Source organism: Lepisosteus oculatus, chromosome 9 (genome assembly GCF_040954835.1).
Source record: "Lepisosteus oculatus isolate fLepOcu1 chromosome 9, fLepOcu1.hap2, whole genome shotgun sequence".
In the NCBI taxonomy this organism is placed as follows: Eukaryota; Metazoa; Chordata; class Actinopteri; order Semionotiformes; family Lepisosteidae; genus Lepisosteus; species Lepisosteus oculatus.
Window position 1 is genome coordinate 734,874 of NC_090704.1, and position 17,102 is coordinate 751,975.

At 45.2% G+C, this 17,102-nt stretch overlaps 1 protein-coding gene across 2 annotated transcripts in view; it reads left to right on the forward strand.

Annotated features, from left to right (window-relative positions):
* The window catches only part of hs2st1a (heparan sulfate 2-O-sulfotransferase 1a), a 72,836-nt gene that overhangs the window by 44,502 nt on the left and 11,232 nt on the right, over positions 1–17,102 (forward strand). The window contains exon 2 of one of the 2 annotated variants that reach the window (XM_015355270.2): positions 4,220–4,258. The exons of the other annotated variant lie outside the window; for it this stretch is intronic. Within the exon in view, the coding sequence (XP_015210756.1) occupies positions 4,220–4,258 (39 nt within the window). The remainder of the gene's footprint in view (positions 1–4,219; positions 4,259–17,102) is intronic. 2 annotated transcript variants of the gene reach the window in all.

Consider the following 17,102-nt stretch of genomic DNA (forward strand, 5'->3'; position numbering starts at 1 on the left):
GTTTCTGTGTCCTGTGGGGCTTTAAGGCTTTCTTTTTAGGCCTTTTTCATGGGTTATACCAGAGCAGCAATTTTTTTTTGGCTTTAAACCATGTGCTTCGTGCTTGACAAGTTTGTGTGTATGTTCTTCTATGGGATGTTTCCAGAGTAGCAATATATTTTTTTTGGGGAAAATAGTAACTAAAATTGCTCCCACTAAACAACATATTTAAGACGCGTTAAGATCATTCTCTTGCATGGGGTGAGGGAACTTTTTTGTTGTTGTTTTGAGTATGTGTGATTTGGACTATCAGGCTGATAGTGGGAAGATGGAGGGAATAGAAAACGGTGTAAATTTTCCTCCTAGAGCCGAGTGAGGAAAATATCGATGGGCCTCAGCTTCTAGAGTGCTGTCCAGTCGGCCGTGAGCAGCTCAGGTCCTGGGTAAGCGTGCAGGCTGTCGTCGGTAGTCTAACGCAAGGAAGTGAGGCAGGCTTGGGTGTGCGCTGTCTCTCTGGTGTTTGTGGAGGATGGATGTATGATCTGTTTGTTCTCTGACCAGAAGGGGTCGCCACAGCGAGGACGCCTGCACCCCCTGTGTCTGCGTTGCTTGAGCTCCCCAAGGCCTCTCCTCCCACTTCCTCTCGCCGGGGGCTGCACCACTGTCTCTGGGGGGCACCTTGCCTGACGATGCCCCTGGGAAACCTCAGCCGTTTCGATTGACCAGAGCAGAGCAGTGCAGTTAGTGGACTGCAGATTCCAGACACAGAGAAGCTTTTAATCGTGTTGCTCTTGTGCAGTCCATAGATCTCGTGGTGCTACTGCTTGCTTTCGGTGTCTTTCGATAGTGGCGTTAGAGGCTGTATTTGAGCCCGTGCTCAACAATAACCCTTCCCCCGAGGCGGCACCTCTGCCAAGCCTGAGTGAAGGGACACTCACAGGTGGTTCTGATGGGAAAGCTAAATGGCTTTAAGATCTGACCTTGCATATAAATACACCACTTTGTAAGAAACTGTTTAACTTTTAATGTTTTTAAAATTTAAATACCTGCCACTCCGAGTCTGAAGGAATGCCAAGCCAAAGCTGCGATGGTTGTAAATCCTCCTTGAATTCATTTAAAGGAAGATGCCTGTAACGCCTCGTGTCAGATTAATGATAGGTGAGCTTGTTCTCTGCAGCACACACAGCTGCCACGAAGCAGGCCCATTTTTCACATACGTCATCAAGGTCCCTCGATCCACACAATTCACCAGCGAAGTGATGCTCAGAATGCTTAAAAGAAAATCAGGAACAGCAAAAAATAACACTTGCCGTGGAAAAGCAAGTTGTTGTTGCTTTTTGTTTTTTTCTGATAACTGCGTAGCTACCTCTCATCTTGTGGCCGCAATGTGTGCCAGCAGCTGTGCTCGGCCATCTTGTCTGTTGTCGTCAACGGCAGTCAGTGTTAGTCCACTCAAGATTGGCACCCTGGCTCAGTAGGGTGCTGGGAGCAATCTAGTTGTGTCCTAATCAATAATGAGATGGGAAGGAAAAGCACCCCTTTAAAAAAAACTGTAGGAGGCTTTACAAGACGTTACTCTGTGTTGGTAACAGTGTCCTCAGCAACGTTCTGGCCCTGCTGCTTCAGAGTCAGGCCAGTATGTCAGTAGCGAAGCTCCACCTTGGCATTTCTTCATCAGAATATAATAATTTCAGCCATTTTTTTCTGTCATTTTCCCTCTCATGTGGTAGACAGCTCCATCTGTTAAGAGTTAATCACAATCTCCTTTTAATTGTTATCAGGGGACCAGGCACATATGAAATTAATGTCATCTTTGATGGGGCTTACATGGTCAGGTCACTCGATTATGGAACAGCGCTTTCCAAGCAGCAGGTACTGTGTGGGAAACAAAGTCCTCCTCTAAATGATAGCCCTCTTCTGAAGAGGATGTTAAAAATGAGATGGCAGTGTTATTATAAAGTGTCATGTTAAATGAAGTGTAGTGAATTTCAATTATGCAGCAGAGTCTCACTGTCATTTGTGTTTGAATTGTGCTGAAATGGTGAGGAATCATGGATTTGATGAACTTGGAGAGGGACTCGCAGGCGGGCCTTCGGTTTTCCCTTCCTTGCTGAACAGAACAGTGGGGTTTACAGAGACAGGCTATCCTTCGAGGTTCTGAAATGGGACTTTTGTTTTATGTCGTGCTCGAAGAGGGTTTTCACCTCTTAAGAGTAGAGTTTGCTCGAATGGAGTTAAACCTGCAAGACAGTGGAACCGAAGAGCGCTTTGGTGCCTTGCCTTGGGTACACTTCAGTGGAGTGCGTTCAAGTTCACGTGCAGCAAAGGGTGGACTTTTATTGGACTGTGCGTGTTCCCTTCAGAGCTCTCAGAGCGAAATGGGACATTGCAGACGGCTGTCCTGGTGGTTGTGTAGAATGTGCTCTTAGGATTTTAAAATGCAGCTTAAGATTCCCTTTGATTTGGCCTTTTGTGTCACATTGGGTTTGTGCTGGGGGGTAATGAATGAAAGTGCTGCACAGTGTATCACAAGGAGGCAGAAGCTGGAGGATGCAGCTGTGGCCACACTAAGATTTTACACCCACTCTCATTTACAGGCAAAGATTAAGTCTCGGAAAAGAGAAATGTTTCAACAGCAGTTCTGCCCCGGGGAGTTAGCAGGAGTTTGCCAAAGGCTTTGCCTGTTTAATTTCCGGGAATTCCTCGGGATGGCTGGCAGTAATTTCGTCCGGTGGTCGGCCTTGAGGCTGGAGCTTGGCCGCATCGGCTGCCCTCTCTGAATCCCTCCTCCTGCCGACCGCTGCCGCAAGACCAGAGCCTGGGACCTCGCAGCACTGCTGAAGATCATACATGGGCAGAAAATGAGCCGAGTTCCAATAAAAATAATGGTGATTAATTGCACTTCCTGAGCAAACTAATGGACAGTGAGATTGCAGTCTTGACATCTTTTCCTACTACATTCTTCATAGCAGCATAGTCCCCACTGGTTGTTATGAAGGCTGTTGGTAAAATAAACTAACTGTTGCAATTGGAGGTTGACTCATACAACATGTAGGCAGTGGTTTTTTTTTGCGTCTGTAACCTTTGCTCGTTGCCTCCGTTCTCCATCTTAAAGTGGCTGTAGTGTATGATAACTAAGGTTACCGTATGGAGGTGAAATATGTGTTTAATGTGTAAATGTTTTGTATGTACTGTGTATGCAGGTCTTTAGTGATGTGCATACATATGTGCAGGTTTAGTCTCTGATATTCTATCGACCTGCTGGGGTCTTTTGTACCTTTTTACTGTAAACAAGTGTGAAAGGTGTTCTTTTTAGGGTTTCTAGGGCCGGAGAACAAGAGCCCACCTGAGCACCAGGCCTTTCTGAGGCAGTCAAAGGGTGATTACAGTGGACAGGATAAATGTTAGGGTCACCTTTTATGTGTTTTTACAAAGGTCTGTGATGCTTATTTTGTCAACAATTTTAAAAGGCATGGACATGAAAAGGTTAACTTTGCAACGGTTAAGAGGATGGAACACTTTGATGCATCTGGCAACACTGATTTAGTTGGCGCATTTGACCCAACTGTGCATTTGTTATGGATGTATACAGAAAGTAACAGCCTTGTTTAAGAGTGCTGTCTTAATAAATATTTCAATGAAAATGAACTATGCAGTGCGCTTTGTAATGCATCTCATTGTGAAAGACTGAAACATTTGTAACCCTACCAGCCAGGCATAATGTTAAATCGCACACGTCCCTTGCGATCTTTGTGTTGGTGCTGGCCAGTGTCTCAGAAATCTCCTCCAGGTGATACCTTCTCGCTTTCGTTTCTGGTGGTATTATTGCTGTTGCGATTATTGATTCAAGATCCTGAGAGGTTTTGACAAAGTGAAATGTTTCAAGGTGGGATATTAAGTGTTCAAATCAGGGAACGTTGCATGCATATAGCACTTTTTACTACAAGGGCCTCAAAGCTCCTTATACCAGAAATCGTTTGACCAGCTGAGTTTTCACAATCAGTGTGTCTGTGCACAAAAGATTTCACTCTTTAAAAAATATGAAAAATAGATTTTTATTTCATATGGGGGGGGAGATAAATATCTCCAGTTTTCAGAGACGTTTGGTCTGTGATGATGGTTTTGTTTTATTAGTAGCTTATAATTGATTTGCTTTCCACTGTTCTCTCCTGCTGCACAGCAGCACTGAGCTGTACCTGTGGTGTTCTGACAAGTGAAAACGCTTCCTGTGTCATTGCAGGAAACAGGTTGACCTTCCGGGGGCCAAGGCCAGAGCCAGGTAATGACACCTTTCCTACTGCTGGGCTTCCTGCGTTTCTCGCTCTCCTGAAGGAGCACGAGCTCTCCGATACTGCAAGATTTGTTTTAAAAAAGAAAAAGAAAACATTTGTACTGCAGCACAGCAAAGCACTTTGGAGAGCTCTTGATCTGACCTCTTAATGCGTGGGGGATGCTGATGAATGGATGGAAATCATGTAGTTTGAATGTGCAGTCATTTATTCAATTGGCACTTGTTTGAGGAAGCACTCTTAACTTGTAGCCACGGTGGCACCTCTCTGCTTGAAAGTGGAGGAGAAGGAGACTTGAGATGGAGAGGAATTTGAATGGTATTTGGTTCCGTTGTGCAATGGCCTCACCCAGGCGTGTCCAGTGCTGGAGGACAGCCAGAATTCCCGCTTAAAAAAGCCTTCGCCTCTGGAGAATTTGATGTGGGCTGGGCAGGGGGCAGGACCATTCACACACAAAAAAAAAAGGAACTAGTCTCGTCTTTAGACCGGCTCTGGCTGTGGTGTTTATAATGGTGCCGGCTGTCGAGCTTACAAGGAGCTCTACAGTCTCTACCACGTAAAACTAACAAGAAAACAGCGTTGGTTATGAGGAGTATCTCTGTGCAATAATATGCCCACTTCGGCATGTAATTTGAGACCTGAAAACTGAACCCATGTCAAATTTGAGAGACCCTCAGGAAAGTGATTGAACGTCTGAGATGAAACCATAAATCTTCCTGTAACATGCAGAAATCAGTCAATAGTTATTTAACACCCAGCCCACAGATTTGATTTGTAGCTGGAGGATGAAAAGGCAGGGTCATAGGTCTCCGAGAGAGCATCTCCGTTGCCTCCTCCTCTCGGTTCATCAGTCTGAAAGCTAACTTCTGGAGGCAGGCTTGTATTTTTTAACTCTGCAGTCTCTGAAACGGGTTGTGCTTGTGAGCACCTGGTGTGTGAATGCGTTCTTGATGCTCAAGGTGTTGCTCACCCTGCAGTGGCTCAGGGAGAGCAGTAGACTGTCTAGCTCTTGTCCTGGTAGCAGTTGCCCTATAGAGAGCCGAGACTGGAGGCATTTGAGCTCCAGCCTTCCAATGGGCTTGCTGATACTGGAACCACTAAGACACCACTTTGGTGCTGCCCAATTAATAATGCCTTGAATTTTCATCCCAGATGAACTCCTTTTTAACTTTTGGGACATAAATCCAGAGAGTGAAGGTGAAATTACAACTGCAGGTAAATCCTTGTGTTCAGGGGGGTTAAATAGGGAAGCAGATCTGCTACATCCACCATTCGGGTCATAACATACATTCCTGTTAAGGGATTTTTCATTTGTTGGTTTTCAGTCGGTACAGTATGTAAGAAATGTGAGAAATAAGATTTATACTGTCACAGATATTTTCTTTGAAAATGCATTTTCAGTCAGCCACTTTCATAAACTGATACCTTATGACGTCAGGGAAGTAATTTCCCCTGATTTCACCATTTACTTGACTTCACTCTGCTAAAGTCTGAAGTTGAAATTGAAGGAAAGGAGGAGCCTTGGGGCCACAGTCCTCTAGTTTCCTCGAGTTCAGCTCCAAACCTGCTGTCTACAGCTTGCTCACTTCTAATTGCCTCATGCAAGAACTGAGACAGGTCAGCTATGGTTAATAGCTAGACTTCAGATATAGCATTTCTTCTTTCTAATACAGTTTTTACACACTTCTGAGCTGTACCTCTGCTTCTCTTTGGGTGTGCTTGTGTAACAGTCTGCTTTTTCCTCCAGAAACACTGGGCCTCAGCACCACGACTCTCACACCTGCGCGGTGCAGGCCTACTCTACCTGCGGCAGGTGCATGTGGTCACTGAGCTGCCGCACGGAGCCGCGCTTAGGTGGGCTCTGTGAAGGAATTGTTGTGGAAAGCCAGCACAGCCAGGCCCGTCTCCAGCCTGGCTGTTTGCTCAGTTTCACAGCAAGCTAATGGAGTGATCGGCTGTGCAGTAATGTGTCACATTGTACGAGGTGTCTTAAATGGTAAAATAGCTAATGAAGTGCATTAACTCTAATGACAGCAGTGTGTTTTGTTTTGATGCGGCATAATAAGCCTTCGTGCTTTTGCATGCCGCTCGGTCTTTTGAATTCTAATAAACGTTGATATCTGAGTTATGGTTCTGCATCTCACTGCAGGGCTCAGTGCGCTGAGCACAGTAGGGACATGCCCTGTCCTGCCAGCTGGGAGACGCGGTTCACAGCGCAGTGCATTGGACAGTGAAGTCCCCTCCGTGGGAAAAATGGCTTCTCGATCAATAATATGAGAGCTTAACATTTGAAATTAGAGACATTAGATTTACAGTTATTCCTTGAAGGGAAGCTAAACTGATACTTAGTGTTTTGCTTCGTCACCAAGTCTTTCATAAACTCCTGTGAACCCAACACACATTTATCATAGCTGCTTCTCAATTTGAAACACTTTGTTCCATATAAAGTCCCATTTTTAGCTTCATGCACTCAAAACAAGTAAATGAAGACTGAGCAACATGTCACCGAGTCCACTAAAAGGCAAAGGTTGAGCAAATTGTCTGACAGCTCTCTCTGTAAAAATATTACTTTATTGCAATAGAATGTGTATTTTTGCTTGCTGTGGTAAATTCATTTGGTTCACATGAAAATTAAATATGGAGAAAGTCAGTGACAGAGCAATTCATGAGCATAGATATTATAAAAATACTTCAGACTTTTTTAAAACTATATGATATAATAAAAAAATGCAATAGTGTGATTGAGAGTTGAGAAGCATTAATCTCTCCGATCCGCAAGCACAGTTCAGTGGTGACGAGCAGTCAGGCCCTGTCTTTGACTTATAAAGCTGTTTCGTCTCCCAGTGTGGGGCTAAAGCCACAGACTGGTTGAATGAGTGCCGTCCTCTAATGGACATCTGGTTTCACCCAGAGCAACAGATGCTCACCCAGTTGCTACAGCCGTGAGGATGGAGACGAAGGATCACAGCTGCTCTGATGTCACCTTGACAGAACCAGCAGCCTCCTTTGGCCTGGTTCTGCCCCGTGTGTGGAGTCAGAGCTGGGGTGAGCCTGTGAAGACCCTCTGTGGCCCGTGCCAGTTGTCTGCTGCTTGCACAAATAGCGCTTTGGTCCATTCTGCTCAGGCCAGTCTTTATTGACATATGCAATAAAAACAAGAAGAAAAAACAAGTAAAACATCTTGTATTCTTGTTCTTTCATCTCTGAACCAATAAGTACACCCCAAAAATCTGAAATGTATTTTCAGATTTGTCTTCCTTTTTTTATTCCTGCTGCAGGGTTAGGTTGGCTATTAAACACTTGCAGTTGGAGGTAAAGCATTTATGAGTTACTGAGTCACTCAAATCAGCCGCATCAGCTTAATTTATTCTGTCTGCCTCTCTTCCCCAAGAGAGTGCTCCTTTTATTCTGTGTTTGCTGTGAAAGCTTTCAGCTGGGATGCAGAGGGCTGCCTGTTGCCTTATCTGTGTTTGCACTGTGGCAGCGCTGTCTTGATAATGAGACAGAGTTCAGTGGGGTTGTTAGATTATTAAATTGTGCACGCAGGCTTGGATTTGACCTTCATCCACAGCCGTGTGACACCAAGCCTTCCCTTTTCCTCGGGAACTCGGGAGAAAGCTGCAGTTATGGCAGAAATGATCAGGAACGCGACTTCAAAGGTGAGCCGTCCAGGAGTCTCCCGGCCCTCTGGCTTTGCAGGAGCAAGACTTAGAGTGGTTGCCTTGGCACCTCTTTAATCCTCCTGTTTCCAGCTCACTTAAGTTAAGGTTGAATCAGTGTTCTCTCCGAGAGCTGTTCACATATGAAGCTCGGCATCCCCTCGCATCACCCGCAACCCAGTTTGCTCTAGGAACAGAAGCTGTTCGTGCTTCGGTGAAGGTGACCCTGGTGGCTGGGAGGATGAGTGCTGCTGAAGGCCGAGGTGGGGGGGAGGACAGCCAGCTCCCTGGCGGAGCAAAGCTCACGATGTCAAAGCGCCAACATTCTGCAGAGGGAAGGACTGGGCGTCCACAGAGCGCCTTCTTCAAGCTGCAGCAGCTGATACAAATCGGTTCGCACAGAGAGGTAGTCGGAAATAGCTGCCCCTGGATTTTCCCTAAAGATTCTTGTCATTAGACTTGGAAAGGACGGATAGCGTGCTGATGAAAAATTAAATGGAAAACATCTGAAGCCTTATTGCTTGTTAGCTCGTTGCTTGCTGATTGCACTGCACATGCTTGCAGGCACTTCTAGGAGCAGAACGGTTCAGCTCCACGGGAAACGCCAGCATAGGACCACGATTTGTGTTTTTTTTTAAGAATTTCCCCAAACAAGGCTATTTGAATACACCCCCCCCCCCACCCCCCCAACTGGCCAAGAATATTTCATTAAAGGAGCCAAGGAAGAAAAAAAAAAGAAGTTCCAGCTTTGTCCTGGTTTGCCATCTATTTTTCATTTAATCAGCAGGAAGGAAACAGGCTTGTCAGTAATATCGGCCTGTCAGGCCCACAGAGCCCAATGCTGCCAGGTATTGTGAGATAATGTAGTGCACTCTGATCAATCACCCTGCCTATCCTGTTTCGGCTCTCATTGATAGGTGATAAATCTGCATGTATCCAATTAAATCAACAAACGTTATTAGAACCAATCAATCTGTGGTTCCCTCTCCCCACAGCACGCTTGAAGAAAGGACTGTATTACCCTGGGCTCTGCCTATCGATCACAGCTTTCATATCTAGATAATCTTACTGTGTTCCTGTGTCCTCTCAGGGCCTTCAATATTAAAACACTTGGCAGGCAGAAATACCACATGGAAGAAAGGATCTCTCGTTATTTAAGGCTGGTGGCTTATGTGTAACGGGGAAAAAAAAGTAGAATTCCAATTTCAGTTCATTGTGCATCTGCCTTTTCAGTGTTCACAGATAATTAACTGCAAAAAGGTTTTAAATGTTAATGGGAGAAACTATTTCTGGGCGTCTTTCCATAGAGACTTCTGTAGATTAGAATAGTTATATTTCTTCGAAATGCTCTTCATATCAGAAATGTAGAATTTCGGAGCTTGGTTTGCAAACGAGAGGAGGCCGTTCAGCCTGTCTAGCCCCTTGTTTTTTTATTGGTGAATTGATCCAAGGATCTCAGTCAGCCATTTCTTGAAGGGAGTCAGGCTATTATCTTCGATTTTTGTGAATATTTCCAAGAGATAGGATTTAACCTTCTTTTTTCACTGTTCTGGAATTGTTTTTCATTAAGGTACATTCAGCTCGACAGATTATCTGAAAAACAAAGTTCTTGTAGACATCAACTGTGATGGGGCCTCCTCAGTGGGTCTGTTATGTGATTTTATAGATCCGTTTTGAACCGTTTCAGTGTCTGTCAGTAATTACATCTCGAGTCCCTGAAGGTTAGATCAATGAAGGTCATTTTGTGGAGGAGTTCCTATTAGGGCTTAATTAACTGTATATACAGCATTCAAGTTTTTGTTTTTTAGGCCTTCAGATGCTTCATCTGGAGAATTATAATATTGTAGCATTTTAGCAATTTAACCCTTTTTGGAGAAGCTCTGTCTCGTAGCATCCTGGAGCTGCAGCTGGGGCCTCTTGTTATCCATGTGGGGACGGATTCCCCTTATCCCTAGTCTGCGTGCGAGGGACACATTCTCTGTGGGTCTGAAGCTTGTGTCTCTTGGTTCCAGGACAGTGATGAGAGTTTGGAGAAGATGGCATAAAACAAACAATCCCCAAGCCCCAATCCTATTGAAAACTGGCAGAGCTTGAGAAGACTGCACTTGAATCCCACACAATTGTGCATCACGGCCTCTGCCTGCAGGCGATCTGCCCTTTGCTAGGGAAGGGAAGGAAACGGCGCTCTCCAGCACATTGTGTTCTTGTGCAGCCCCCATAGACCCGACTGTTTTGGATCAGGGGCCCTTTATGGGCAGGGAGTTAGGGCTTGTTGGGCCACTAGGGGAACAGGCCAGCATGCGCGCGGTGATTGAAAATAAGCCATCATCCTCTTCCAGCGTCCCTCACAGGTCACGAGCTAGCTCATGTGGAACTTCGTGAGGTCTGATGCTCGTGTTATGTTACTGTGTTTGAGAGAGACATCTGCTGTCACTGACGAACCCCAGGAAACTGGTCGAGTACAATAACCCTTTTTAGAAACGGAAAAGAAACACTCCACTGAGCTGACGGTAGCCTAAACCTGTCAGTTTTAACACCGCAGAAATACAATACCCTTGTAGCCTTTTTGTTTTCCAAGATCAACACTTCCACTGCTCTCCAATACATTCGCCCCTGACAGAGACAAGCTGTCTCCTGACCCTCCATGCAGCACTCTGGTTTCCCTCTCCCAGTCACAGGAGTGCCTTCCTGATCTGCTCTTCCTCGCTGCTGTAATAGGAGACCCATCTGATGTGCCCTAATGGGGGTGGGAATGTTTTCAGAGACGAGCAATCTAACACTTCCCTCTGCAGTAAGGCTGCTGGTACGCGAGAAGCACTAAGCACTTCGCCAGCTGCTCTCTGTTCGGGGCTCAAGTGAGGGCCTGGCGCATGCAAACTCGTTAGCATTTTATTACAGGAAACAGACTTATGAAAGAGAGAGTCCTGGGAAGACTGTCAGTGTAATGTTCTTTTTAATAAGCATCAGGGAGCAGGGCGGCGTGGTGGTCCAGTGTTTAGCATTGCTCCCTCGCAGCCCTGGGTCCCTGGGTTCATTTCCTGGTGTGCTGTCTGCATGGAGTCTGTACTCGTGTGGGCTCCCTCCAGCTGCCCTGGGTTCCTCCCACAGTCTACAGACATGCTGTAGAGTAATAGGCTTCTGGGAAGGCAGTCCTGGTGTGAGTGTGTGAGTGTGTGAGTGTGTGAGTGTGTGAGTGTGTGAGTGTGTGAGTGTGTGAGTGTGTGAGTGTGTGAGTGTGTGAGTGTGTGAGTGTGGCGTCCCATCCAGCATACCCTGCCTTGCACCTGTTGCTTGCTAGAACAGGCTCTAGCTCCACCACGACCCTGTGTGGAATAAAGCGGTTAGGAAATTGCTGGCTGGACACTGTGGAAGAATAAAGGTTTTCCAAGAAAGGAAGCCATTTAGCAGATCAAGCTCGTTAGGTTGCCAGCTGGTGATTGATCCAGTGATCTAGTTTTTTCTTTGTTTTAAAGTAGACAAATCCGAAGCCCTTTCATAAGCTGGAAGGATTGTTTATGTATGCAAACTGGGCGTCCCAGGTTGATCCAGACAAGTCGTCACCTGTTTTTTTTTTCTTGAGACGTAACACAGCTGCCTCAGTTTAGTCAGACTGTCTGCCTTCAAATGACACCTTCTCAGCACCTGCAATGCTTCTGTCTGTAGATCAATCGCAGATGATCATGAAACTCTCACTAGTACCCAGAAAGCTCCACAGCCCCAAACTGGCCACTGTGCGACATTGCAAATAAAATAATTCACCCAGGTTGGGCTTCACTTCATCCTTTAATCAGAAGTACTTATTTGCACCCAAAACTTTAATGAGAAGTTCAGAAATAGTCAATCTAAGAGAAAAGTTTTAAAGGGAAGGTAGTGAGTAAACCTTAAGTTAACTGAACTTCTGCTGTCCAGGTGTAGAATGGCTTTTGCTAATAAGTAGGACTGGCAGGCCCTGCCATGTGAGAAGTGTGCCTGCATTTCCTTGTGTGCATCTTAACCACATTACAATGTAGGAGCTCTCATCTCTTCACATTGTCACTCCACCTTCAGCATTTCTTTGTTTACATCACTTTTGCCTTCCCGAAAAGCAGTCTTGTGAAATTTGGCTTCTAAGTCACAAGCATGAAGCATTAGGCAGCCGTAGATATTGTAGGTGTGAACAGGGGAAAGTTCCAAACAAATACTGACCCAAAGGCAGTCAAGGGGCATCTCTGATAAATGTAAAAGAGGCCTTAGTAGTGACAGAGGTTAGCTGTCTCCTGAATTTTTGTACTAAATGGAAATATCTCTGCTCTTAGGCAGTTCACTTCTCACCAAATCAGAACAATGACTATGGTATGGTGATGTTTTTGTATGAACCATTTTAGAAAACCATATTTATAACTTGCCTTCTGTTTTCTCAGGGATTTTGTAATACAAAAAAGTAATCTTAAGATGTTTTTTACTTCAAACTTGGAAATATATGTATTCATATGCTGTTAATATTCATGTGAACGGAGGTGCGCAAAGTGAAAGCTGAGGTGTTGATTTTGAAAGCTGTTTAAGAAGTTGGAGAGGAAAGTACTCTGGGAATTTGTGCTGCGAATTTAAAATCAGGTCTCGGAAGGATCCAAAGAGACATCAGCATCATAGTTGTAAGGTGTGTAAATGAGACAGTTATAGAAGACTATATAGAATATATAGAGTTGTATCCAAATTGAGGTGTTGGTGACAAAAAGATAAGTTCTCAATTTTTAATTTAAAAAGATGCAGGTCGGCCATCACAAATTTTCTTAATTGATTCCACAGAGCACTGAGTGACTTTAAAAATATCTTGTCCTGGTGTGGTGCATAGGAATATGGTAGCTTAACACTTGTTTGTCTAACGTTTTACAGTTTTCATACAGGGATGAAAGGGGGGCTGAGCTAGTCAGTGTCGGGCTCCAGTGTTAAGAAGGCTGGACCTGTACCAAAAGGATTCAGTGTTTGGACCAGAAACCGCTGTCGATCGGTCACTCTTGGAGCTTGGAGCTCTGCTGGTGGAGGGGCGAGAGAGGTTTGACAGGCCACTTTGACACTCTTCTGGCTCCGAGCTCAGCAGCAGCCGTGTTCAGACTGAAGTAAATTCACACCCGGGAGATGCTGATCTAGAGCACCTGCACATAAATCTCAAGCTGTACCTGGCTGACACTGCCTCCTTCCATTGGAGAGCAAGCATGGACTTGGCACCTCCTGAGCTGCAAGGGCTGTGCGGTTACCTGTGTGAAATTCTGTTCTTGCACCTGCAGAGCCTCTGACGGGGGCAGGCTCTGGTTAAATCGGAGGTGTTTGAGCTGTGCTGAGGAAGGGCGGCAGTCGGGCATGTGTGAAGCTGTGGGTGAGGAGAGACTTTGGGCCCGAGTCTGGTCTTTGAGACAGGAAATGGGTCGGTTTGCTCCATGAAGTACCAGTCATTTCATGTTCAGATACCTGTTCTTCCTTGCAGGGTTCAAGGCTGTGCTGTTTTTCTACACCCTTGTGGTTTTTGAAGACCTCGATAGTCTTTTTGCCAGAATGTACTCATCCCAAGCCAAAAAGAATCCAATCTCCTCAGCCACAGGTACAAGACAGGGCTCTGATAACTGTGATGTGACTAGAAGCTGAACTGTACTCGGGGTTTTCGTCTGAGCTGTAAAACTTGCTGTTACTTTTCCTCTTTGCACATTAGAAATAGTGCTAGGGGGTAGCAATGGATACATATCCCATCTGCATTAGAGCCACTTCGCTGAGCATTCACAAACTCGAATGAAAGCACTGAGCAGATCTTCTCTGCTGTTGTGTGGCAGAGTTGCTCGGTCACTGCAGCGCTGTCATGAAAAATGGATAAAGGCTCCCTGTGGGGCTCCTGCAGCGCTCGGAGACTGTGATTAGCTCCCCATCGGGCTGCGGCGGAAATGTCACTTGTAATTATGGCTCTGCTGTTCAATATCATCATCAAAGACTTAATCACCTGGAAATTTGTTTATGCGTTGTGAAGTAGCAGATTTTTTTTTGCTAATTAAGGTATGCTAATTCCCGTGCATGCATTCAGAAAAGGTTATGACTCATTCTGGAGGAAATCAGATTTTTGGAGACTTGGAACGAGGCGGGGATGAGAAACGTCGTCGCCCAATCAGTCGGTGAACCCCCCCCCTCCCCCAGGCGTGGTCCGAGTAGCAGCCCTGTTTCAGCAGGGCGAACTGCAGCAGCCTCTAGGCCTCAGTGCCCCAGAGTTCAGCACCATCCCCTAAAAGAACCAGGGACCGGGCCCTGTTGAATGCCTTTCTGTGAAGCCTGAAAACACACTTTCAACAAGGCTGTTTCTGTCATGGGATTTTCTTGTTTGCTTTGTTTTTCAAACGCTGCAAACGCTTCACTTGCTCAGTCTGGGTATTGTGGGGTGCAGCAGACCCTCACTGAACTCGCACCAGTTCTCTCGTATCCTGTGTGAAGATTGGTTTAGACTCCCTTCTGCCTGCTCACAAGAAATAAACAGCCAGGACACAGTAATAGACAGTGATATAAATTCCTCTGGGGACACAGTGGAAGGCTGCCGATACTCAGATGTGAGAAACTGATATACAACAGCTTATTAAGCCATGATCAATATTTAAAGATGGTTATTTTATGCACCGATGGGCAACAGCTGTAGAAGACGAATGGGTCAATTAACGAGCTGATCTTTGTGTAATTACAGTATTAGGGTGTGTGGAAAACCAGACAACATCAGAGCCCTGTAAACACATCAACAAATGTGCTCTAACTCCTCTCTCGTTTCTCCTCTTCGGAGACTTCGGAGAGCTTCCGACTGTCTGACTCTTTGGATGCTCTGTGGTTTTTTTTCTTCTCCTACGTGGACATGAAACTCGGCCGAGACATGTTTATCTCCTCCCTGACGCGGACTGGAAAGGTATTGATGTATGTGAGAGGCAGCAGCAGGGCTCTTCCGAGGTGTACTGAATATTTCAGCTGAATGCTCGTTATTCTGTTCTCAGCTGTCGTGTTTGGAGTGAAAACTGCAGCTGCATCAGCTTAATGGACATCGGTCCATCAGTCATCCCTGCAGCCTCTATTGCTTATGTGTTTGTATTTTTCGCTCCTTTATAAAGTCTTTAAAAGACCTAGAAATGAAACAAACGTCTGGAAGCAGGTCTATCAAGAGACGCTTGGTCACATGGTTTCTCAGTGTAGTATTTTAAAGTTGCATTTTGGTGTGGGGACTGGAGTGGTGTTGCTGGGGCTTGGTTAATGGCATGTGAAGTGTAGTAAAAGGCCTGGTCTGTCAGGTAAAGACAGTATAGTGAAGTCCTGTTTGTGACTGACCTATTTCGATTGAACGATTATGGATTTAAATTGCTCAAAGAGTGCGTGATCATCTCCTATTCTTTTTTTATTGGAATGTAAAGTTTCTTCAATTAAATGATGCCCCAGTAACCAGGTTTCATGAGTAGCTTTGAACTTGAATGCAAATCAATTAAAATAGCAATTAACAGGAAATGGTGGCGTGTATATGTATCTGGCACAAGAATGAAAAGAAGAGCCAGTCTTTATAAACGATATTTTCCCTGAAGAGCTCAGTGCATCATCCTGGGCTGTTCATTTCCTCTCAAGAACAGTGCATCTCCAGAAGCACTAACATCAGAAAAACGAAGTGGTAGCCGTACAGTTACTTGATCCATCTTGGAAACTTGGTCATTTGCAGCCATTTAAACTGCTTTGCATGAAGACGCTGCCCCCCTCTTCTTTCAGCTCGGGTTGTCTGGCAGGAAGTCAGGTGGAACTTCAAGTGTTTGCCATTTTATCGTTTACTTAAAAGATGTTAGTTTCAAGAAACTAAATTAAAACTTCACGGCATAGAAGATCTCCCTTTGGAATGCCGGAGACCAGTTTTGTGAAACCAGCAGTTACAGATGTGTGTATCGGTACCGTGTCCCAAATAGGATTATTCACTCACCAGGAATAATGTGTCCAATAAGCACAGAAGCGACAGTCAGGTACAGAGTCAATCTCAATTGAATGTTCTTGTTTTAGATAGAAGGTGCCAAGACTGTTTGTACAAGCCATATTTCTTCCTCACCTGTACACGTGCATCATTTCCTCAACGAGCGTTTCTTGCAGGTACCTGTTTCTCCCTGAACGCTCTGGGACCCTCCTCTTGTTTCCCTTAAGGTGTGGACACCTTAAGTAGACGTCATTGCACTGTAGTTCCAGGCAGCTGAAAGCTTCGCACACACCTCAGTGTGTGTGAAGTGCTGTACTGTATGGAGCACTAAATGTAGAAATACCTTCCTTTTAAAGACAAACTGTGAGTATTTGAGTTGCATTAAAGACTTTTTGGAGGAATTTCAAACAAGACAATTAATGTACTAGTCAGTGTAATATAACTAATGCTTTTCTGAAATATTACTGCCCTATCCATGTTTCCTTTTATGTGCCGACTGGAGCAAAGTGTCAAAGTGTAGCTTTGGGCTCTAAATTTTCTGTAGGCAGAAATGTATGCATTTTTAACATTTAATGAATCTACAGCCCTCTTATTGAGAACAGCTTATGGCAAATGCTGTAAAAACATTATTGCAAAAGGGAAGCATTAAAAATATGCAAATGCTGAGGAGTGAAGATGTGACATAGCCAAGTGCAGACTGCTAGCAGCAGTGCCTGGGTAATAGTCTCACTGTTAGTTATAGCCGAAGGAGGCCTGGTTTTTAAATGATCTAGTCTCTTTTGCTTCTTAGAATACAGACTTGAATGTGCAGACTTAAACATGCATGCTTAAGTTGTTTTTTCCCCTTTTCAAATGCTCTCAATGTCAGCTTTGTTTTGTGTTGGCTGAGAACAGTGGGGTACAGCAGGAATGCAGTTTACAAGCAGGTGATGAGTAGGTCCTGAATCTTCCTGTAATGTACATCAGCTACACATGGTCTTTCGTCTCGTTCCTTGACAGAGTGTCCAGGCAGATAAACACTGTGACACCGGCTCTGCTGAGAGTCGTGAGGGATGTGCAGCCGCTGCAGACCAGGCCGGGGTGGGGGACGAGCACGATTGATCTCACTTTTCTTCCTCGCTTTACGAGATGGGGCAGCGGCAGGACAGCGACAGGTGTATTTGTTCGCAGAAATGTTCCAGACAGCTCTCTCCGCGCTGGGAGCGGCTCCGCTGGCTGCGCCTGTCCGTCTTGCCCGGG